At 38.1% G+C, this 24,070-nt stretch overlaps 4 protein-coding genes and 1 long non-coding RNA gene across 13 annotated transcripts; 2 read left to right on the top strand and 3 right to left on the bottom strand.

Moving 5' to 3' along the window:
* Window positions 1-1,747: 1,747 nt before the first annotated feature.
* On the bottom strand, window positions 1,748-4,089 carry LOC111213795. Of its 8 annotated transcripts, none has more exons than XR_007316423.1 (6): window positions 3,730-4,059; window positions 3,493-3,658; window positions 3,187-3,261; window positions 2,950-3,081; window positions 2,256-2,461; window positions 1,748-2,143 (listed from the first exon to the last, which is right to left on the bottom strand). It is a non-coding gene; the product is annotated as an uncharacterized LOC111213795 (long non-coding RNA). The 8 variants fall into 8 exon arrangements; XR_007316419.1 differs by having other exon boundaries at window positions 3,489-3,658; window positions 3,730-4,058; XR_007316421.1 differs by having other exon boundaries at window positions 3,493-3,616; window positions 3,730-4,056.
* A 319-nt stretch (window positions 4,090-4,408) lies between these two features.
* On the top strand, window positions 4,409-6,464 carry LOC106422375 (heat stress transcription factor B-2b-like). Its single transcript, XM_013863165.3, has 2 exons — window positions 4,409-5,129; window positions 5,224-6,464. Exons 1-2 carry the CDS (start codon window positions 4,809-4,811, stop codon window positions 5,986-5,988), a joined length of 1,086 nt encoding a protein of 361 aa, XP_013718619.2. The 5' UTR covers window positions 4,409-4,808; the 3' UTR covers window positions 5,989-6,464.
* On the bottom strand, window positions 5,982-14,039 carry LOC106422299 (protein unc-13 homolog). 2 transcript variants are annotated; one of them, XM_022689902.2, is made up of 26 exons: window positions 13,659-14,039; window positions 13,328-13,392; window positions 12,871-13,111; window positions 12,701-12,767; window positions 12,429-12,576; window positions 12,041-12,208; window positions 11,577-11,675; window positions 11,257-11,466; window positions 11,075-11,176; window positions 10,678-10,902; window positions 10,374-10,451; window positions 9,885-9,971; window positions 9,599-9,784; window positions 9,353-9,508; window positions 9,179-9,271; window positions 8,960-9,031; window positions 8,618-8,735; window positions 8,183-8,355; window positions 7,998-8,082; window positions 7,764-7,898; window positions 7,269-7,375; window positions 7,110-7,187; window positions 6,928-7,023; window positions 6,718-6,813; window positions 6,470-6,644; window positions 5,982-6,293 (listed from the first exon to the last, which is right to left on the bottom strand). In XM_022689902.2, exons 1-26 carry the CDS (start codon window positions 13,831-13,833, stop codon window positions 6,139-6,141), a joined length of 3,390 nt encoding a protein of 1,129 aa, XP_022545623.2. In that variant the 5' UTR covers window positions 13,834-14,039; the 3' UTR covers window positions 5,982-6,138. The 2 variants fall into 2 exon arrangements, with proteins under 2 accessions (XP_022545623.2, XP_022545624.2); XM_022689903.2 differs by lacking the exons at window positions 13,328-13,392; window positions 13,659-14,039 and having other exon boundaries at window positions 12,701-12,778; window positions 12,871-13,104.
* A 234-nt stretch (window positions 14,040-14,273) lies between these two features.
* On the bottom strand, window positions 14,274-16,912 carry LOC106422396 (E3 ubiquitin-protein ligase At4g11680-like). Its single transcript, XM_048740829.1, has 5 exons — window positions 16,177-16,912; window positions 15,249-15,371; window positions 15,030-15,162; window positions 14,764-14,922; window positions 14,274-14,665 (listed from the first exon to the last, which is right to left on the bottom strand). The coding sequence occupies exons 1-5, from the start codon at window positions 16,761-16,763 to the stop codon at window positions 14,504-14,506; spliced, it is 1,164 nt and encodes a 387-aa protein (XP_048596786.1). The 5' UTR covers window positions 16,764-16,912; the 3' UTR covers window positions 14,274-14,503.
* A 4,061-nt stretch (window positions 16,913-20,973) lies between these two features.
* LOC106422286 (pentatricopeptide repeat-containing protein At4g11690-like) lies at window positions 20,974-22,867 on the top strand. Its single transcript, XM_013863100.3, has one exon. The coding sequence runs from the start codon at window positions 21,086-21,088 to the stop codon at window positions 22,811-22,813; it is 1,728 nt and encodes a 575-aa protein (XP_013718554.2). The 5' UTR covers window positions 20,974-21,085; the 3' UTR covers window positions 22,814-22,867.
* Window positions 22,868-24,070: the final 1,203 nt, after the last annotated feature.

Raw genomic sequence — 24,070 nt, 5'->3', positions numbered from 1 at the left:
TCCAGCATTTAAAATATTCTGAACGACATCTGATTAGTAAAATATTTGTATCTAAAAATATTAAAATAACAACATAATTTACAAACGACCAATAACACATGACTTTATCTAATTAAAAATCAGTTATTCAATATAATAATAAATACTTGAATTTAATATTGATGAAAATACGAACACTTTTAATTTACAAGAGACGTGAAAAAATTCTCAACCTACTGTAGACTTTTGAATCATTCATTTTTTCTCTTGGCCTTATATCACTTTTCTTGTAAGAATATATAAAATACCAATACTATAGAGAAACTTAAAGAGAACAGTATATATAATCACTAGGGTCGGCCCGCCCTACGGGCGGGACTTTTATTATACTTTTTAATATTTGTTTAAATTTTTAAATGTTTAGTTTAATAATATATATTAATCATTAATATTATTTATGTAGTTTTTGTGTTAATATTCAGCTTTCCTTTTTTTGTTGGCTAACTTTTTTAATAGGTTTATTGAAATTGTATAAATGAAACTATATTTTACTTTTCTTACATCAATGCATATTTCTAATATATTTTAAAAGTCTTTACAATTTTAAATATAACTAATAACTTTTTATTATGTTAACAATTTTGAAAATAACTAATAATTTATAAATAAAAAATATTTTAATTTCTCTTGAAAATAATAATTATGCTATAAAAATATATGTTTATTTATTTTAATAATTTATAAATAATTTAAAAATTTATTTATTATTTAGTTTTGTTATTTTTATTTAAAAACATATGTTTATCAAAATAAAAACATTTTATTATGTCATTATTTTACATTTTTCAATACTGGTAGTGGTATTATTCAGAATTGCAGTTGAGATTTAACATATAAGTTATTTTATGTTTTATATATTTTTAATATTTATTTTATTTCTTACTCTCTTTGAGATATATTTATTTTTAATATTTATTTGATTTCTTACTCTCTTTGAAATATATTTTTTAATTATGTAAAACAGTAAACTTTACCTAGCATGGATCCAATCAGACTACTTGACTGGTTCATGGTTGAACCAACTATAAACGTTCTAGGATCGATCCGCGCTTCGCACAGAATATAACTTATGTGTGATTTGTATGACAATTTTATTGTGTATTTTGATTGCATGCGTTTTGTGTTAGCATTTGCAACATAAATGTATTAGAATTTTTATAGCTGTTAAGAATCTTTAGGTGTGGAGGGATTATGTAGATTAAATTTATTACATTTTATTTTAATGTTTGTGTTTAGAAGTCGTTGCGTATAATATATTATATATGTTGAAGTTTTACGTGGTTTTTTAATGAAAATTTTCTTTGGATAGCCTTTTTTATTTTATTTTCACAAAAATAAACTTCAAATAGGAAAATGACCAAAATAAATTTTATTAAAAAGTAAATATGCACTTATATCCAAGGATTAATAATCTAGATTTAAGGTTTAAAATCAAGAGGTGGAGTTTTGGAGATAGAGTTTCAAATTTAAAAAATAAAAAATAAATATTTAAAGTTTCAAAAATTAAAAAAAATCTATTTTGATCATTTTATTTTTTGAATGCTATTGTTGTAACAAAAACTTAAAAATAGCTATTTTAAAGAATTGCCCTAATATGTATCTGTTGAATATTTTTAAATCAAACGTTATACATATGTTACAATATATACAAAAATTATATTTCAATAACCACTGTACTACACATATTTTATCAAACGAAATTATCGTCAAACTTTTTTTTAGATGATAATTTAGCATATATAAATAAATTCTAGGTTCATTTTGGATGGCGTGTAGCGAACAAAACGAATAGAACCTCCGCTAATAAGCCCATAGGGTGTGTGGAAAATGGACTTATGAGAAAAATGATGTATGACTAAAATCCTTACTTGCGCCCTTTCGTTTCCATAATAATGACACCCCAAACCTATATATAAGTAAGACTGATCAAAATCACATTCAAACCGCACTGACTTTCTCTTTCCCGTTGCTGTCAGTGGCAACTTGGTGCCTAGTTATATCCACCCCATCCCTGAATGCAGCACCAATGCTTCCTTAGCTTTCTTCACCAGCATGGCTATATCCAGTGGAGATCTTTGCACTGTTTTGGGAATACGTTATGCAACTGATATTGGAAAAAAAAAAAGAAGAGTAAATTCAAGATCCATGAAACGTTCAGAACTTATTAAGTTATGTAAGAATCTAGCTGAGAAAAGTAACATCTGGCACGTCTTCACCTGCTAGGAGTTTGCTCTGAAACCTCCTCTCCATAGGCTTCAGGTGTTTTCTCATCCAAGTGAAACACTACATCAGAGTAACTGGAGATCCAAGAATCAAACTGGGAAGATGTAAATTGTTTTCCACGTTGAGGAGTTTCCAGGTTTTCAGATGCTTTCCTAAGTTAAACCGGTGTAGCTGGTGTTGTGCCGCAATCTTTAAGAAGCTGAGCATGTAACACCACAAGTAATGAAGTAAATAGAAGAATGTTAGGTTATCATTTTGAAGGAAACAGCGATTCAAAAAGGATTCTCTCCAAGGTGTATAAAGATATTCTAACATGAAACTGCAGATAGTTGTCCAAGTAAAGATGAAAACACTCTAAGCATAAAGAAGGAAAGGATACATACACTATATTCATCTAAAATAACTGAGCAGAACAATAGAGAGAGAGAGAGACTCAAATATAAGGTTGAAATAGAGAAAAGAAACAAAGCTTCAACATCACTTTAGTAACATAAAACATAGAACGTTTCTTCTCAAGTATCACATTGCTATAGAAATAGACAGGACGTGTTTAACACACTCAGGCAAACACATCACAGTGACTGGAATCATATAATTCGTAAGTAGGAGCAGTCTCAAGCAAAGATTACATCAAGTATCACATAGCAAGCAAACAAAAAAAAAAAATGGTCTAACCAAAAACTTAACTCCAGAATCCTAGTAAAGTCCTAAACTGATTGGAGGTGGCAGATGATTGATGGTGATAGAGACGGTGTTTGCATCGTCAATATCCAATGCTTGTTTATGGCTGTATCTCTTCTTCTCCTTAGGACTATTTGACTTGAAAACAAAAGATGCAAATTAGTAACTACTTTCTGATACAAAGGATTGAAAATTTTCAAAGTAAAAGTAACGTACTATTCTTGAAAGATGTTCATAGCTTACTTGGAGACTGCAGAAAGCAATTTGATGATGAATATGAGAGGGGAACCAACCAATCAAAGTATGCTGAGTTGGATACTGCAAGAAACAACAGCAACAAAAAACACATGAATGTGAGGGAGAAAAAACACAGCTTTAGGAAGTCGCACAAAAAAAAAAAAAAAAAAAAACACAGCTTTAGGAACAAACTCGAAGCGTTAAACATAAATCAAGGTAACACTCACCTTTCCAATTAACGTTGGGCCAATGAACTACGAATCCAGAAAAAATATAATACGATTACAGATCTTGAAAAATTATGATACCTACAAAGTCAGGTCTGTTCATCTTCTGATTCATCACCTCTCTTCAGCCTAGAAAGAAACACATGCCTTAACCGAACCGGATCCTCCACATCATCAATCGCCGCTGCAAGACACAACGCCACTATGATCTGTGCATTGAGAAGAGATCGCTGACACAACCGCAATGCAAACTGAGCGGTGGGTCAGATTCGAGTATCAATGAGTCGTGAGAGTACTAAAGTGTAGGTAACGCGATACGTACCGGTGAGATCTTTTTATAGCAGAGGAGCAGCGCAGGAGGAAGCTTCGCAGTGGTGATTTAAGACGATTTAAGTCCATTAATTATCGAAGAACCGTTACAGAAGATGGAGCGCAGCTGCGCCGATCGAAGGAGAGCGGAGATCACGAAGGCGAGCGTAGAGGATGATTAGGGTTCTACCAGGAGGAGATTGTGGTAGTCGGGCCGCGTACGGACATAGCATGAAGCCCAAATGCCAAGCCCGTAACAACCGGATCACACTTAAATGATACGCTGCGGATCTGACGTGTCAGCGCGAGAGAGACTCTATTTCCGACGTGGCATCCGACGTGGAGCCCTCAGGAGAGATACAATGCTTTCTTTATATATATAGATTCATTCATTTTTTCTCTTGGCCTTAGTTTGCATGATAGAAAATGGAGTTCTTTGTTCATGTAACATCACAAAAAAAACAAGAGAGTCAAATAAGGATATTAAACTCGACTCCGAAACTTATTCCACTAACATTAACTATAGAATATGTTATCGCTTTAGCAGTATCGTATTTAACGTTTCGTGGAATGAAAAGGTCATAAAGAAAATTGAAGAAACTTCTGGAAAGAGAGAGAGAGGAGGCCCACCTACGCTCTTTCTTCTCGCACATTCCTATACTCTTCCTTTCTTGTGGACCCCCTTCACTTTGTTAATTACTATACTACCCTTTTCTTCCTCCATCTCATTTCTATTTTTTAATTTTTTTTTTCTTTCTTTCCTTCTGGAACTTCCGATCTGTTGTCTCGCTCTCATATCTCTCCCTCTCTCTTTCTTATCAATCCGTATATGCCCGAACCTTCTAGAACTTATAAAGACAAGAACTCTCCGCAATCTCTCTCTCTCTCTCACATGTTTGAGATTCGTCACGGACTCTGTCTGGATTGTATCAATCTCCTTGTTGGTTGGTGAAAATAGATTTGTCTTTCTTCCCAGAGTGTTTAATGTGTCTGTGAATCTATTTCGTTTGTTCACAATCTAATCTTCAATTTGCGCATTGGGAGAGGTCTGAACCGAGGAAAAAGTTCGGCTTCTGTGCGGATCTAAAACTCATGCCGGGCGAACAAACCGGAGAAACTCCAACGGCTGCCGGAGTTGGCGGCGGAGGAGGTGGTTGTAGCGCCGGGAACAGCGGCGGAAGCAGTGGATGTGGCCCTGTCGGTGGAGGAGATTCACAGAGGTCTATTCCGACGCCGTTTCTAACTAAAACGTACCAGCTCGTTGACGATCCGGTTTACGACGATCTGATCTCGTGGAACGACGACGGATCAACGTTCATCGTGTGGAGACCAGCTGAGTTCGCCAGAGATCTTCTTCCTAAATACTTCAAACACAACAACTTCTCCAGTTTTGTCCGTCAGCTCAACACTTACGTGAGTTACTATTTTCTTACCATTTTTAGTTTTGTCTGAATCTTGCTATCGGTTTAGATAGTGATTCTGATTTTTTTGGTTTAATTCGGTTTAGGGATTTCGAAAAGTAGTTCCGGATCGTTGGGAGTTTTCTAACGATTGTTTCCGGAGAGGCGAGAAGATCCTCCTACGTGATATCCAACGCCGGAAAATCTCTCAGCCTGCCATGGCCGCCGCTGCTGCTGCAGCTGCCGCGGCAGCTGTTAACGTTGCTGCCGCTGTTCCGGCCGTACCCCACGCTGTCTCTCCGTCCAACTCTGGAGAAGAACAGGTGATTTCGTCTAACTCATCACCTGCTGCTGCAGCGGCAGCTTCAGGAGGAGGAGGAGGACAGGCTGGTGTGGTTCTTCAGAGGACGACTAGCTGCACCACCGCGCCGGAGCTGGCTGAGGAGAACGAAAGGCTGAGGAAAGAGAATGTTCAGTTGAGTCAAGAGCTGACAAAGCTTAAAGGATTGTACTCGAATATCTACACGCTCATGTCGAACTTCACGTCCGGTCAGACTGATTGTGCACCGGAAGGGAGAGCTTTGGATCTGATGCCTGAGAGGATGGGTGAAGATATGGCAACGGCTTCCGGAGTAGAGACAGGGATTGGTCTGAAGCTAGATGAGGATCTGACGCCGAGGCTGTTCGGGGTGTCGATTGGGGCAAAGCGAGCTAGGAGAGACGAGGTGGTTACTGCAGAGGAAGAGGATGATGAGAGACGAGAAGGGAGTAACCAAGAGGGAGGAGAGCAAGGCTCTGATGTTAAGTCAGAGCCTATGGAGGAGGATAACTCTGATGAGCATAATGGGCCATGGCTTGAACTCGGTAACTGAAAGAAAGTTTCCATTGAATAGACAAAGCTATTGAGCTGACACGAGCAGAAAATTGAAGCAGTGTTTGGCTGTCAGAGCAAAGAGACTGAATGTTTCACAGTTTATGAGAACAAAGATTCATTTGGGCGTACAAAAATAACACAGACCCTCCTACCATCCTGAGTTGTTCCTGATCTCTGATGTTGCGTCTTGAATCTTCTTCTTGAAGGAACTGAAACTACTCTGGCTCGTCTGGCTCCAGCGGGTGGATGTGCTTCTCACGATTTCAGACAAGACAGGGAGATTCGATGTTGGATCTTCATACTCTGCACAAAACCAGTGTTTCTTTTTAGTTTAATGTCAATGTTTGTTATAGAATCATTACGTTCTTTTAGATCAGAACAACTGTAGTCTACTTGTATGATGATGATGATGATGATGATGATGATGAAAATTGTTATTTATAAATGCTAATAAAAGATGGTTGTTTCACGGTCTTTACCTGATGACATAGGAAACTCGTATTGTCGCTTTAAAAATTTGGAGGCGGTTCGGTCTTTCTTGTGGCAAAGAACTCTGACTAGTGTCTGTGCGTCCTCCAAGCGCCGTTGCTCTGAACTCACTCCCATGTCAATCAGCTCGCTCGCAGTCATTAGCATCTGTATCAGCATTTCACTCTGCCACCGAAAGATGTTAGTAGGGAAAATAACTAACTAACTAGTTCTGAAAGTGAAAGAAAGATATATATACCTCTAAAGAGTACAAGTCGAGGATCTCTTTAGCCTGTTTTGCTTCTTGCTCAACTAGGGAACGAGGAAGACCTTCTCCATCAGCGATGAAGAACTCCTACCAGAATGCATGGCAAAGGTCAGTGAATTTCCCATATTCATGAATAGATAGATACCTAATTCCAGCATAATAGTACAGAACTTCAAAAAAATAGGTATGCACACTACTAACCTTCAAAATACTGAGATCTTCTTCCATCAAAGGGATATCTGAATCCGAAAATGCACGTGTTGGACCTCCATCAAGTAGTACTCTAACATAAGCTTCCTGTGTAAGAGAAGCATATGGTCTTAGTAAGTTGGAAGTTTTCTTACTTGTACAAATATGTGAAAAGGTTCAAGAAGTGTTGTTACCAACGCGGATCTGCAGATGCTTAAAACCACCATGTCTCGTGAGTCTTCGTAACTCAAGCTGCATACGTTGTCAAGCACCTGTGCAAATGCATTTGTCAATGTCAGTTCATGCTTAGTAGAAAGGGGTGAATCAGAGAAAGTGATGAATTTTTTGTTTACGGTATCAATGTGAGGGAGTAATCTTTCCAAGCGGGCGCCTTCGACCGTGCCATTGTACAACTGTACTAGGAACATATCTCTCAGATCCCAGAATATCACTCTTGCCCCTATTAACAGAGTATCAATCAATTCAGAAAGCAAGCAAGATTAACTGAGTTCTTTGTCCTCTTTAACGCAAACTCTTAAAGTGATAAGATCCATTAAACATCACTGTCATCTTCAGGTGATACCAGTAAAGAAGAAATGTGTACGTATGGCTCATTCATGAGTATCTTAGATAATGGCAGATAAGTTTCTAACACATCTTATTTGTACGTCTGCAAGATAGTATAAAAATGCTATTCTATCGTCTTTGTGAGTAAGAAGATTATTCAATCAGACAATTAGAATTCTGACGCTTAAGGTTGCAGGGAACTGGTTCAGTTTGGACACTTTTTCAGTTTATCTCAAAATCCAAACTACAGCAGATGAACATGAGACTTTCTATAAGCTTACCAATTAGGTCACGGGTTTTAGTTATGCAATTGGCATTGGTTTCCCTGAGGCTGTCATAGGTGGTAGTAAAGAGTTCATCAACAGCTTCACTATGCGTCAACGAATTCTCCTCTTCTGCTTCGTCAGTCTCGATCTCTATCATACAAATCAAATGGATCCACCAATGCACATTTCAACACCCGGCAACAACCAAAAAGAAGACAAAAAGTTCCAGTCCCTGACGGATGAGCTTACTTGATCTCTTGTCAAGAGAGGATCGGACAAGTGTCAAAGATTTCCTTATGCCATCTTCTGTTGCACTGATTTGTTTCTGAATATACTGGTTTTATCAACACAGAACAGACAAAGAAAAAGTCGTTTTGTTTAGTTTTCACAGAGAAAAAAAATACAAAGGTTTTAGATTGTAAAGAGAAACTTACGCAGAGTGTATTCAATCTTATGCAGAGTTTCGGTATTGTCAGTTCATCCAATTTCGTAACCATTTTATTATCTGGCTCTGCAAACTCGAGCGACTTTCTCTTCATTGCTGGCATAACACCCTCTGTGAATCGAGTCAAAGGAGGGGCTGCCGGATATAGAAGCTTCTTGTCAACTGCAGACACACGCTTACTGTTAGTATTGAAACCGTTAGGCTGTTATATGTATATATATACTCAAATGTTAGTCTCAAGCAATCCCCAAAACAAAGAAACACCACATCAATATTCTACATGTTGCAAGTACTACCAGACACATAAAAGCCTGGTCAAGCATGTGTCTCTGGATTCTGACATCACTTAAAAGAGTTTTACAATAAAAATTCCATGGTACAAGACTCGGTAACAACTGTGTGAAGATGTGGAGTTGGTCAGTACCTAGTTGATCGTAAATTCTCTGAAGATAAGTATCCAAGCTATGGTAAATTATCGAGAGAAGAGCTTGAAGATGTGTGATATCAACGGGCAGATGTAAACCAAACAGCTGAGACACAGTCTGCAAAGAAAGTGAAATGAGAAACTAAAAATTGAAAATAAATAATGCAGTGCTAACAATAAATGTAGACAGAATCATACTACCAGTAAAGCAAGTACTTAAACAAAACCAACATGTAATTCCAGAGGCAACGCAAACTCGTTTTATATGTATGAGGCTGCTCTTAAGCTACTACAGTTAGCACACTATTCCTCATAAAGGATGTCATGAGAATATAAATATACCTCTTCTATGATCCTGAATATTTCAACGATTGATGGAGCATGTCTTTGATGAACTGATACAGGCTCCCACTCCTGCTTATAGAAAAATCATTATAATTTCTCAACACTGACCAGATGAGGTTTAAGTGATCTATTAAATAAGTTCCCCTATGACCAAACTTTAAAGTCTATCAACTGTCAACCGCAATAAACATGGAAATATTATGCGAAGAATATAACCTCAATTTCAAAAGCTCTCCTAGTCCATTGCAAGATATGATCATGTTGAGATATAAGCCAGTCCAGCATTACTGGTTTGACAGCCTTTTCTATCTGCACACAAACCATAAAACTGAGAACTGATATAGTTATGTTCTGAAACTCAATTCATACAAGAGCTATCTTTTCAGTAACCTCGTAATTCTTCAACTTGTGAAGGTAAGGTTTGTGCAACTTGGATTTGCTATGACAATTATACAGTTGAGTTAACGCTTCCTCTAACATATAAGCAGCAGGAACTACTTTCCTAACATCACCAGAGAGGGATGAAACGCCTTCTAGAAAAGGCGTCTGTTCAAGTAAAAAAAAAGATCAATTATAAATACATATACCAGAGACAAACTATAAACTCTTTAAGTACTGAAATGCTTAGAGACAAACCAGTCTTTCTCCATAAAACCGATGCAGCAGCATGGCCGAGATCATCATACATTCAGGTAACCATTTGGAAAAAACTGGGACAAACTCATTGATCTCTGCCTTTGCAATGACACTCAGTTCATTTGCAAGCAGAGCTAGAGCATGCGTGCGCTCACCATGAGATTTCACATACGCAAAATGTGCAGCCTGGGAGGGGAAAAATATCGATTTAAGAATATGCATACATGATATAACTGAGTGATAAAACACAATATAGCAATAGGAGATAACCAAGATAAAGGCTCACCCTGGCACATGCACCTTTTATAGAATTCTGAACATAGGCCTGTATCTTATCACCAACATCATCACTCAATGTGTCTAGCTTGATAAGCTGCAAGAGAAATTAATATCGTATCAACAATGATCACTGGAGCATTCCTCCACATCACAAGCCCACACTAGATAATGCATTTCTTCTTTCTACACCCAGCTAAAAATGCTTTTCATTACAACCTAACACTTAACGCATAAAACGTATAGTTATGCCAAAAAAATGTCTAGACATGGCTAGTTAATTGTACTGCAGAAAAGCACATGGAGTTACGCAAATATCAATATCAAAAGGAAAAAGGTAATTAAAACTGTAAGTAAGGGCCCAGTAAGGAGAATTATGCATGCAGCACTTTTCTAAGACATGTGAGCTTCAACTGGATATAAATAATTTGGAAAAGGCAAAAGAAAAGGTTGTTGAAAAATGGAAATGGATGTAGTAGCAAACAGAAGAAATGCCAACCTCAGTTCTCATACAGTCAGCTGGAGGAAGTCCAACCGTTGATGCCAAGCTGACAAGCATTCCAAAATCACGAGGTTTCTGAGGAGACATAGAAGATCAAGAAACTTATACAAGAGAGATGGATACAGGTATTTCATTTGAGAAAATAGGAAGTAGCAAAATAAATCCAGCGATCTTGATTACCAGGAAAAATAGCAACTTACACGCTAACCAGATATACATATAAGAGTCTTAGCCAGAAAATTTGAAAAGAATCCGCAAAATTATGTACATATTCAGACGTTATAACAGATCGAGAACTGACCTTACCAAAGTGTAGATGGTAGTCCTGAAGTTTGTCATCACACCAAGCACTAGCTGAAGTGAAAATTGCCTTGGAGACACTTAAGTGTATGTCAGCTCCAATGGTTTGCCTCGAACATACTAGACGACTTAAATAAAGATCTTCCTTCGGGTTGCCCTCTTCAGTAACTTTCTGTAACTCCTGAATTGCGCTTCCTAGAAGAGAAGGTTCACCTGTGCTCACAAACTTCACAGAAATGGAGTAAATGTTGTGGCTCCCTTAAACTCTCGTCTGGTATAAATTATAAATGCAACATTCATGCAACGGCAGCAAGAATCAAATAGCAAAAAAGAACCCATCCATATATGTAAAGGCAGATGACTAAACAATAAGTAAACCAATTGACGTAAAGGCATACCTGTTGAAAGAGAACCCATCCATATATTGCATTATGTAGGTTCTCAGTTATGCCCAATGTCGACCAAATTGATTTCATATGGAAAAGCATTGATGAGGCATCCTGATATGCATTTGAAGTGAGCCACAAATTTGCGTGTGACAAATGATAAGATTTAAAAAACAAGAAGTAAGAAAATCTACCTCTATAAGTTGACCCTCGTCAAGAACATCAAATACGCCAAACAACAATTTCTCATAGAGTCTAATGTTTAAGTGATATATAGCAGTCCAGTAATAAGTTTCTTCTTCAATTCCACATCGCCCTGGTAGTGATGACAACTTTGATGCCACATGCCTTATAGAAGATAGAACATCAATCCGCAGTGAAGAAGACATTACAACGTCCCATTCCTATACAGCCAAAATAGTTTTAGATTCAAGAAAGATAAGTCTGTTAAGTCATTTCACCAGATGAGAATTTTCTGGCTATGAAACACATAAACCACAAATATAGTACTCACCTTTGATTCTCTAATCGTTGCAAGGCATTTTCTCAAAGTTGCTCGTTCATTTTTCTCCAGGCCACGTGAGAAACAGAGAGCTTCTTCTAGTAGGTTAGCCTATGTTGAAATTAGAAAAAAGCACTTAATTTAATGGCTGAAACAAGCACTCTTTCATTGTCTTTCCAAGATACTGAGTGCACAGAACAGCAGGGTGATGAAGAAGTGAATTCAATATGCAAGGGACACAAAACCACAAAAGCAGCATCTGCCTAGTAAACATGTTACGTTTTAACTTTAACTTAGTCTAACTTTAGGTATTTGTTTCTAAAAGAGCAATAAGAAAAACATCTCATCGCACAGAACCAGGATGAATGACAGCTAGACTTGCATGATATTATAGTATATCAATATCAAACCCAAAAACAAGAAATATATGTAACATCTCAAGCAGTTTCATAGGGAGATATGAAGCTAATGATCACCTGTCTAGTCTTCCACTTTATGTAGAGTTTTTCATTAGGAAAATCTGATTTGAATATACCAACCAAAAGCCCCAATGCTAACTGTGGAAGATCAATTTGTTCACCTGTCCTCAATTGAGCCAATTGTACCAGATTTCTTCGTATGCATGTATCCATCTTTGATGAAATCTATTAAAGCAATAACAAACACTGATTAAAAAACATGCTCTACAGTAGCACATGTGATCTAAGTATCTAACTTAAGTACATTTGAGAAATGGAGTTGCTAATTCTCAGTTAGATTAAAAAGTTTCTTTGTATAACCAGAAGACCTTCTCTACTACAACTACGTCAGATAACTACTGGTTCCCTAGGACGTATCATTTTTAAATATATTGATTATGCTTGCCTGCATCTGGACACGGATCATGTTGATGACCTCTGAGTGAGCATTAGAGGTCTGAGGCTGTAGCTGTGGTTTCTCCTTTCTCTTCAAACTTAACAAAAGCTTTGAGCCTTTTTCCATCTTTCTTCTCTGAGTAGGATATGCATCAGCACTGTTCATGACAAGCCCATAAGAATGTGCAGAAGAAAGAAAAACAACACAGATCGATCGGCAAAATAGATGGAGGTCTGAACCGAATAAACATATATGAAGGAATAAAGAAAGAGAGCAAGTACCTCGAAAGCAACATAGACGCAATCATCAATTCATAAGCAGCTTCTCGCAAATCATCATCCGACAACCCTTCAAAATTCCTAACACCATGTATCAGTTCACTCAAAAGATGGAAACTAAGTTAAATCAAGATTCAAAAGGAAACGCTAGGACAGAATGTCAAATGAAATACCTGTTCTCAAGGGTGGCAAGCCGAGAGGGATGATCTTGATAGGCTTCATGGGTTTGATGTCAGGTGTTTCCTCTTTAAATGTGTAGTTGTCTATAGGTGAACGAGTATTAGAAGAATCAACGTGACCATTGTTGCTGGAGTTTTCCATGTTAACCGGTTGGGGAGGTAAACGACGAGGAGGAGAACCTGCTGCATCTGGACTCGATACAAGAAAATAGGAATCTCTAGACTCAGAGTGCATCTGCAAAAAAATCACTTTAAACGGTTACTATCAACAAAAGGCATTGGTGTTTTACATCAACAGCTTAAGCCACATGAATCATCACTGATCTACCTACAAATAATGATACAATCTATTTGCCAATCTACAATTTGACAGTGTTTACTACTCAAACTAGGTAGATGTCATTTAGAATGCAGTTTTTCTCACCAAACAAAGAATAATCAAGCTAGTTACCGTAACGGGGTATGAGGACTCAAAATTGTATTTCTTTGTGGCCTTGGAGACATCAACGACACCACCTGTGGAGTGTTTCAGCAACAGGTTATATATAAATTGATGATGCAGATGGTTGCTGTTAAAAGAAAGCTTTCCTCATTACCCTAACTGCTTAGAACCCATATCAGACGGAAAAAGTCCACAAATAGATTATCTATTTCGCTAAAGAACAATATGGGACAAGCTTAACTCATTTTTGAAAACAGACACTAACTAAGGATGTGCTGTGTGTGTCCTCAGCGAAAAAAAAAAATATGTTTGAAATTTTCTTCAGGACATGTAAGCCGACCTGATTTCACGCAATCCAAGACGTAATCGGCGCTGAGAGCATCCAAATCAGCTGGAGAGAGAGAAGTAGATGAGGAACCAGAAGGGGAACGGAGCTCCTTTACCAAACCCGAAGACATAAGAAACTCCATGAGCTTGCGTCGATCGTTCCTGTAACGCTCCAACAGAGAGTTCATCCTCGCACTCAAAAACGAAAACAAATCGGCTCTTAGATCTTGAAATTGATGAAGGGAGGCTTCTTTAGCGAACTTGGGTGTCCTCCTCTCCCATGGAATGGAAATCAAAGAAGAAAGAGGAGCTTCGGGAGGTTTTGGGGGTGCGGAGGGGAGGCGCGGAAAAGCACGCACGAGTAGTAATTATCAGAATTGACCAAAACGTCCTTACACAAAGATTCTTTTCATATTTTATTTTTTACCCATCTATCTGACTTTTGTTTTGGCAACTCCATTAATGCTGCTTTTGAAGAATTCAAATTTAACATAACGACGACACACTTCTTTGACCAACAACGACGTCGTTTAGCTTGCAATTGCAAGTTTTTCGTTTAGCTTGCAAGTTTCGTTTGCATGTTCAGTAACGGCGTGACGCAGCCGTTTGTTTCGTGACCGCTTCCCCATATAAAATTTTGATTTTTTTTATTTATTTAATAAAAACCAAAAACACAAAGTTTATGTTTCACACCAAAGTAAAAAACAGGTCCAAGGATGAATTCACATGTTTCTCACTAGTTCAATGTAATACACAATACATTGATCTACAATTCTAACTGCACAAACACTTAAACAAGCACCAGAGTTTTTACATTTTACCTGAAAGCTTTCTGGTATTGATCCCACGAATGATCAACTAGACTTCGTTTTCATTCTTCAAGATGTTGAACTTGCAAAGCGGGCAACGAGAGTTTATGTGAAGCCATTTGTCGATGCAAGTGCAATGAAAGTGATGGTTACAAGGTAGCTCTCTTAGTTCGACTCCGTCTTCATATTCACACAGACATATGCAGCATTCCTGCATAAGAATCACAAGAAAGCAATGCCTTCTCAATCTAAACACTTTTTGAGACATTGTTTATATCACAGGAAAATGGCTATTATCAGGAGGAGTACCGCGTCTTCTGAAGAAAGCGAGCGTTCGATAGGTGAATCTGTTCCACATTCCGTCATGATTCCTCGATTTGTAGTTTCGCCTGGGAGCTTTTCATCGTTGCTAATCTTTCTATATCTGAATTTCGGCATTTGATCTATGTCCTTCTTCGATGCTCCCTCCTGTTTTGCACCAGTTCGGAGTAGGGTTTACTGATCTTATTTGGATGAAAGAACGAGGGATCTAAACTATATGATTGTTATGGGAATGAAAATAGAAGAGAGATAACCTCGTCGGCAACGGCATATAAGATTGCAATTATACATGGAAGGCAGCAGCAAACAGCCAGGCCCACAACACAAGCCAGTGCAACACAGAATACAACAAAGAAAACATCGAAACCAAGAAATATGATACACAGCCTGCAAGTTTCAAAAAGCACACCAGAGTTACAAATTAAAACAAAAAAAATCCCCAAACGATCCAACTTTCAAAGAAAAAAACATACCAATAGAGCTGAGGAGAGTCACTAGATAATGTTTGGCCTCCAGCAGATACCCAGTAGAATCCGATTACCCACCAGATAAACGAGAACATTGTGTTGGCTGATTCAAGGTGCTTTGCAGAATTACTGCGACCATTAAACATCAACTATCAACAAGGGTCATATAGGAACGAAAGGAAACTCAAACTAACAATAAAGAAGGACTAGGCCATCTCTGAGACTCTCTGACACAAGATCAGGCATGGACTTCTAAACATTACAAGAACATAAGCTGATATCATTATTCACCAAAAAGAAAGGTAAACAAAGTTGCATTTTGATTTACAGATACTATAAGCATCAACTAACTTTAACCTAGAAGCCAAGATTCCGCATTGATCAAAAAGAGTCGTATGGGAACGAAAGAAAACTCAAACTAACAACAAAGAAGGATCAAAATCGCCTAAACTATCTCTGAGACTCTGACGCAAGATCAGTTCCAACCATGTTCTACATCAAGTATGAACTTCTAAACATTACAAGAACATAAGCTGATATCAATATTCACCAAAAGAAGAAAGCCAAACAATATCTTCTAACCTAAATGTTGACACGGCACAAGAGAAGTTGCATTTTGATCCACAGATACTATAAGCATCAACTAACGTTAACCTATAAACCAAGATTCCACACTGATCAATGTACATACAGTTGCTTCCCTGCATATAACCTACAAACGCCGTAACTTCCACATCAAATCAACCACAAGTCTAACTTAAACGTGGACACAGCACAAGGGAAGCTGCATTTTGATTCACATGTACAATAAGCATCAACTAACATCAACCTAGAATCCAAGATTCCACAATTGCTTTTATATTATATAACCAAGAAACTCTGCTGCTTCAAGATCAAATCTGATCCAAAAATGTTGAAAGACGAAAATCGTTACCTAGTGCTTCCTGTATCCTCCAACTGAGCTAACGAAACGTACTGCTGCGTCGAAGAAGGAGACGAAGAAGCTGAAGATCCATGGCGCGTGTCACTCCTCCGCCGACACCTCCTCCTCCTGTACTCAACGCAGACGCACGCCATGTGAAGCCCGCACTGAACACCGTAACCAACCACCCAAACTCTCAACGGCACATTGGGCCGTTCGTCGCGGCTGAGGATCAGAACAGCGACGCCGATCGCCACAAAGGCGAGATTCCAGAGAATGTCGAGGAACACCACGGGCTTCGAATACGCCCAATCGCTCTGCCTCTCTTCCAATTGCTCGGCTGCGGTTTCTCTGACCATCACCGACGGCTCTCGCATCATCCTCCGGCTTCCAGCGTGACGAAGGAACCTCGCTGCCTCTCTGAGGCCTTGTCGTCTAGCGGATCGTTGAATTCCGTTCTCTCCGTCGACGCTCGCGGCTCTCGAGACGCCGGAAGGGAGTAACGGCGTCGTGTCGATGATTCCGTCGGAATTGGCCCTACCGACGCGAGAAGAAGGCGGAGAGGCCGCAGAATCCGGTCCCGTCGTCGTCGCTGACATTTGAATAGCTTTCTTGATTTCCTCAGTTCGATCGCGATTTGCTCCAAAAGGTTTTGGAGTTTTGGACGTACAAAAATTTCTAGAAAGGTTAGCGAGAGAGAGAGATAAAAGAGAAACAAACAATAACGTGAGGAAAATTCAGAAATGTTTTCACATTTAACCCCTACACTCTCTTCACTTGTTTTGTAGTCCCTGGCTGAACAAAAAGATTTCGAATTCGAAAAAAAAACGAACCGAATCGTAATGTGAAAATTCGAACCAAACTTGGTTAACTCCGAATGAATTTAAAATTTTGGTATTTAGAAAACTAAAACCGAACCCGATCCAATTATTTTAATATAGAGAAAGCTATACAAGATATATATATATATATATATATATATATATATATATATATATATATAAGATCATTTGAAATTGTCCAAAATACTTACTTGAAAATATTTATAAATAGTCGAAAAATGTTTAAAATAGCTAAATAATATTTAAACATCAAAAATACTTAAAATATCAATTAATTATCTGTCCAAATGTTCAAACCAGTTTAGATGTTAAGTTTAGGTATTTTGATATAGATAATTCAAATTTATATGTAATATATCATTTTTAGTTAAATTTTTTGAAAAATTTAAAGTATATATACATTTATATTTTAAAAAAAAAAATATAAACAGATTATCCAATCTAAACCAAATATGAAAAGATCCAAAACGAACTTGAACTTGAACCAAAATGAATGAATACCTAAATGAACCGAAAATCTTTAATTCCCAAACAGTAATACACCCAAACTGAATTCAAATGGGTATGAGAATACCCACCTCTAGCTATTCTTTCCTCCAGATATAAAGAAATTGACACCACATTCTCTCAGCTCGCCGCCGCTTCTGAAAAGAAGCTTAGCTCCGGTCCAGTGTTTTTGTCGGTGCAGGAGCTTGGAGGCTCCAATCTTTTCCCTATCTTATTTTCTTTTGCTCTCTTCACCTTTGCTTAATCTTTTGTCATGATGCTCGTTGTTCTATGGCTGACAAAACGTTATCCATTTTTGTTTCGATGGAAAAGATCACGGCTTTACATGGAGCAATGGCGAGACTCACGGCGTGACGACGGTGAAGAGGGTCGGCGTTTAGGACTGAATGGCTTCGTCAGATTCAGTCTTTTTCAGATATGTGAAACTTCTTTCTCGGCGACAGCTCGAGTCACATGGCAGAGCTCAACATACCGTTGGCGATGCTTTAGATCCAATTAATGGTTGGAGATGGGCACCCCTGGAAGCGTTGTTTCGGTTTCGAGGCTGTAGCCAAAGTCCGCTGCATATTTGTCCGTTTTATGGCTAAGTTTCATGACTTAGGTGAGACATGAACGTAAGGCTAATCTTTTGGACCTTTATGTTGTGTTTGTGTTGATAATGTTGGTTTTAAAGGCAGACTTATCTTTTGGAGATTGATAGACTAATTAGGAAATGGAACTCATTTAGTGAAGGTTGTTGCCGTCTTTTTTTGGACATGTTCAATTATAGATCTGATGTATGGAGTATGGCATTTGTATTATCAGTCTTTCTTCTAGGGAAATGTATATAATGGTTGCTTGCCGTGGTTTCTTTCCCTGAGTTTGATACCAAAGAGGTTCGGTTGGCAAGACTTCATCTTCTTAGTGTGTTGGGAGAGTTTCTTTGTAAGGAATTAGACATTTTTGATTACTTTACGTCAGTTTCCAAGGTGTATGGACTGAGTAACGGTTCTCCTTGTTGAGTTTTGAAGCTTCCGGTTTTTGGTCTTATCGTTCGGCGGACGAGGAAACAACGATAAATCATGATTTGGATGCAGAGGTGGAGGTTATTGAGTGGTGGGCTATGGACAGCAGCGGTAACTCTCGATTATTGGCTTGCTTAGTTTTAAAGATTGCTAGTAGTTATGTTATATGCTCATGCTTCATATTTGTTAACTGTTTTGTTTGGTTCTAGTAGTGGAATAAATTTTATTTTATCCTTAAATCATCCGGTGCAGATTTAAATCATGTGGGTTCTAATTGCCTCTTTCTATGGATTTTTGTTTATGTAGATATTTTATTTTGTTTTCAGCTCTATATAAATATTAGTATTTTAATTATGAATGATTTTAATTGAGAAATTAGGACTCCTATACAAACATAACTTGCATATTTGTACAGACGGAACTTTGACTTTTCAGATGATGTGTATTTTTTTAATGTCCATTCTATCCTTATGTTTTTGCATTGCAACCTAAGATATAATACATTTGCAAATCGTTATATTCTATTATCACGTATGAGGAGAGAGAGAGACTACCCTAACCACTACAATCAATACATTTTTCTTTTTGAAATAAACTATTTCATCTCTTTCTATCTCTTTGGTTTCTCCGTCCAGACAATCTCTCATCTCTCTCAATCTCTTTGGTTTCTTGTCATAACCATCTCTAATCTTTCTCAATCTCATTTTTTTTCACATTTTCCCTGTTCATCTCTGTCGTCCAATAAAAACAAAGCTACCTTGAACGTCTTTACCTCAAGCTACCTCTTCTCCACCGCAAATCATCGAGTCTATCATGAGTCACCGGATCATCCCCGCCGTGTTTCTCTGCTGAGGTTGTCATGCTCAGATTCAAGCGTCGCCGTCGTGCTCATCCTCGCCGTCGTGCTCATCCTCGCCGTCTCTGTCTTGTTACGGAAGAGATCGAGCAAGAATGATGATTTCTTCTGTTTTCCAACACAAGCCCTCCATCTTTGGATATTCTTGAGTTGGCCCCAATATTTCCAAGTGCACAAAAAGTGTCACGAATCGGTCCAGATTTTCAGATTCTACATGTCAAACCCTTGAAGAATTTCCCGAATGGTTCTCATAGTCTTAGATGTTTCAGTGTTACAATTCAAGTTACCATATTGAGATAACTAATGTATATTACCAGCTAAATATAACCAAAAAAGTCAAGGAAAATCTTAACCGGCTATTTCACAAATTACAACATTAATTAATATATATTACCGGCTAACTATAACAATGTCAAGATAATTAGTATATATTATCGGCTAACTGTAACAATGCCGGGACAATTAGTATATATTACCGGCTAACAATAACAAAAACAATTCAAGTACAATGTTAACCGGCTAAACATCTAATTTTAATCATTTGTATTGTGATTTGTTAATAAGTTAATTTTATGTTTAGCCGAACATGTAAATCTAATCATATGTTTTGTGATTTATTAGAGAGTTTATTTTTTTTGTTTCGATTTGATACAAATAACAACCATTAACTGATCAAAATAGCCGGTAAATATAAATTAAGTACCAGCTAAATTGTAAAGTATATAGATAAATCAGAATATAACAATGCTAATTAAATCAAGAAAAATAATCACAGAATAATGCAAAATTGCAGGGGTTAGTTTTGCAAAAACAACAAAAATGGATCCATGCCGTGAACTTGCATCGATAGAATTGAGAAGATCCAACCGCTCGATTCATCATGCTCGAACCGCATCACCCGATCCAGCCCAAGATGTGCAAACTGACCGCTTACTTAAGATCATTCTACTCGATTCAATCCTCTCGGCCTAAGCCTCATCTTGTGCGCCCACGATCGAACGATGTAGATGTGACGGCGGCGAGAAGAAAAAACGTGGACACGGTACCACTATGGTGCGGCAGAGATGTGGTGACAACGGTGAGACGGAAACATGCAAAAAGATAAACTGATCATAAGAACACCAGTGATCGGAAGAAACGCAACGGCAGAACAACAAACTAAAGCTTAGAGGTGAAGACATTACATGTAAATAAATATAAGTATATTTCCGTTTATAAAAATATCTTCTCAATTTATACATATATCATTACGTGTGTATATATATATATAATATATGTTGATTCTTTATATAAATATTTATATTACCTGATTAATGAAAGGGACAAATGGTAAAATACTTGCAGATAAAATCTCTGACAACCATGTTTTTTTGGGCTTTTCTATTTTTGCAAATTTTTCAGTTACTGTATATTTTTCCTGCAAATGGCTTATTTTAATTGGAAAAAAAAAAGAGAAAAAGACTAGGATAGCACTAAACCAAGTTTTTGTTCCTAAAGTAGCATTCAAGACTCAAAGTCACAAAAATAGGTTTCATTAAAGAGGTAAATATACATTTATACCCATTGGGTTAATTAATCCAAACCTTATGGTTTAGTCAGTAGACTCACCTCAAAAATTCAGAAATGCTCTTGCTTAATTAACCTCAAAACATGGCTTCCTTTGTCTTCTTCACCTTCTTTCCTGAAAGTTTCTGCGTTTAAACGTAAACCCTATGGCGGTGAAAGCCCAGAAAACACTCATTCTCCTAGCGAATCTAATCAAAGTTCCTCCACTGAAAGCCTTCTCTCTCTTGAACTCATCCAATCTTCACGGAGTTCAACACACACACGAATCATTCTCAGTCCTCCTTCATCTCCTTCTCTCTGGAAACTTACTCCCGCACGCTCAATATCTCCTACTTCAAGCGATCACCAGAAGAATCCACTCCCAATCCTTCACTCCTTCCTCGCTCTTACGGTACTTAACACATTCAGAAACTTCAAAACCCAACTCTCGACTCTACGAAGTAATCATCAACGCGTACATCCAATCTCAATCCCTAGACTCCGCCCTCTCCTACTTCACCGAGATGATCGATAAGGGTCTTGTCCCCGGATCGAATTGCTTCAACAATCTCTTAACTTTCGTTTCTGGGTCGTCTTCTTTCGACGAGTTCTGGAGTTTCTTCAACGAGAACAAGGGGAGAGTCGTTCTCGATGTGTACAGCTTCGGGATCGCGATCAAAGCATGTTGCGAATCTGGTGAAATCGACAAGAGCTTTCACCTTCTTGGGGAGTTGAGAGCAAATGGGTTTTCACCAAACGTCGTTATCTACACGACATTGATCGACGGGTGTTGCAAGAAAGGAGAGCTCGAAAAGGCCAAAGCTTTGTTTTTCGAAATGGAGACGATCGGGTTAGTGGCTAATGAGCGTACTTACACGGTTTTGATTCACGGGTTGTTCAAGAACGGGGCTAAGAAACAAGGGTTTGAGACGTACGAGAAGATGAAGGAGGATGGGGTTTTACCCAATCTCTACACTTACAACTGTGTGATGAATCAGCTTTGTAAAGACGGAAGGACCAAAGACGCGTTTAAAGTGTTCGACGAAATGCGCGAGAGAGGGGTTTCGTGTAATGTTGTTACTTACAATACTTTAATCGGTGGGTTGTGTGGAGAGATGAATGCGAGTGAAGCTTGTAAATTGATGGAACAGATGATGAGCGATGGGATCAACCCGAATTTGATCACTTACAACACTTTGATTGATGGGTTTTGTAACATGGGGAAGTTAGGAAAGGCGTTGAGTTTGTGCAGAGATCTGAAGTCTAGAGGTATGTCTATGTCTGTAGTCTCGTATAATATTCTAGTTTCTGGGTTTTGTAAGAAGGGAGATACTTCAGGAGCAGCTAAGATTGTTAAGGAGATGGAAGAGAGAGGGATTAAACCTTCGAAAGTTACATACACGATTCTCATTGATACCTTTGCTCGGTCTGATAACATGGAGAGAGCGATCCAGCTTCGAGCGTCGATGGAGAATTTAGGATTAGTTCCGGATGTTCATACTTATAGTGTGTTGATTCACGGGTTTTGCATCAAAGGTCAGATGAACGAAGCATCGAGGCTTTTTAGATCGATGGTCGAGAAGATGGTAGAACCTAACGAGGTGATCTACAATACGATGATTCTTGGGTATTGTAGGGAAGGTAGTTCTTATAGAGCGTTGAGGTTGCTGAGAGAGATGGGAGATAAAGAGTTGGCTCCAAATGTTGCTAGCTATAGTTATTTGGTTGACGTTCTTTGTAAAGAAAAGAAAATGAAAGAAGCTGAGGATTTGGTTGAGAAGATGATTGGTTCAGGGATGGATCCATCTGCTTCAGTATGTAATATGATCTCTAGTGCCAAAAATGGTTCGCTTGTAGCTCAAACAATCGATAAGAGCTGTTTAAATGTGACTTAAATTTACACTTCTTTTAGTGCGCTCACTCTAATGAAGTCTGGTCTTCTTTTTTCATTCCGTTTTGTTTGAGGAAATAGTCACTTAACCATTCCTTTTTTTTAGGGAAATTGCAGTAGATAACTATGAAAACTTATTTAATTAGGTGGATAGACATCATACTGTTCAATTTTTCATAATGGCGACATTGTCCCTATGTAGCCGGTCACATATAAGGTGTGATTGGTAAATTGTCAGCGTAATTAAGAGAAACAAAACATGGAAGAAAGAGAATGAACAGAAAAAGAGGAAACGAGAGTAAATGTTTACTCCACTCAAAGCTAGTGAAATAATTTTCACCATGTTTACTCCACTCAAAGCTAGTGAAATATTCGCATACGTCGAAGAAAAAAGAAGGACCCACTCTACAAAAGATATCTCGAAGGAGACACTTCTGTTGGTCCACTTGGTGAAGGAAAGTATGACTTTATAGTTCAATACTCTGAAGAGAAAGAAGAACCAAGGCAGCAGATCATGATGATCAACCTCAAGGATTTCCCGCCACAAGAAGAATTTTTAAAGAACAATGTTGCACATTGCCCAAAAATTCTTTCTCATACCGTAGACTCTTCTGGTCCTAGCCAGTTAAGTCAAGCGGAGAAAGTTCTCAACTGGCAAACATAAAATTCACTTGCACAAAATCAACTCTTATCGACCATAAATCATAAGGTTGATCAATTGGCGGAAGAATACAATAGCAGATTACTCAGCCTCTAAAAATCGATCACTGATATACACGGACGACTAGGCAGTCTCCATCAAGAAATGATGACCATGGCAAAACAAATGATGGCAAACACAACTCAATTTCGCAACAAAGAAGCAGAGACAACTAGTCTTAAATATCAGTTACGAGATCTCCAAAGATGCCTAGAAAGCATGGTTCAAAACCAGCAAGCTAATGCGTACTTTGATCCCCTTGGCGGCACACCTTCAAGCATACCGATGTACCAAGGATCCTACTCACCTGGCTTCCTTTTTGGTCAACAAACCCAAAAAACAAGATCCCCAGTTTCGAGCTTTCTATCCTCTGATGAAGTCTTTACATCTCGCTATGGTTCGACTTCAACCAACTATCATACCAAGACGGCTCGATCCACGCCTCGACGCTCAAAAGAATCGGAATTCCAGGTCAACCCTAGTAAGAAACCGACTCTTACGTCTTCCTCCAGTCATGAATCAGTAGAAGACAGCAAAAAGAAAGAAAAGGACATTGGAATA

The sequence above is a fragment of the Brassica napus genome, chromosome A9, assembly GCF_020379485.1.
Source record: "Brassica napus cultivar Da-Ae chromosome A9, Da-Ae, whole genome shotgun sequence".
NCBI classification, from domain to species: domain Eukaryota; kingdom Viridiplantae; phylum Streptophyta; class Magnoliopsida; order Brassicales; family Brassicaceae; genus Brassica; species Brassica napus.
This window is presented reverse-complemented; position numbering and strand designations above follow the sequence as displayed.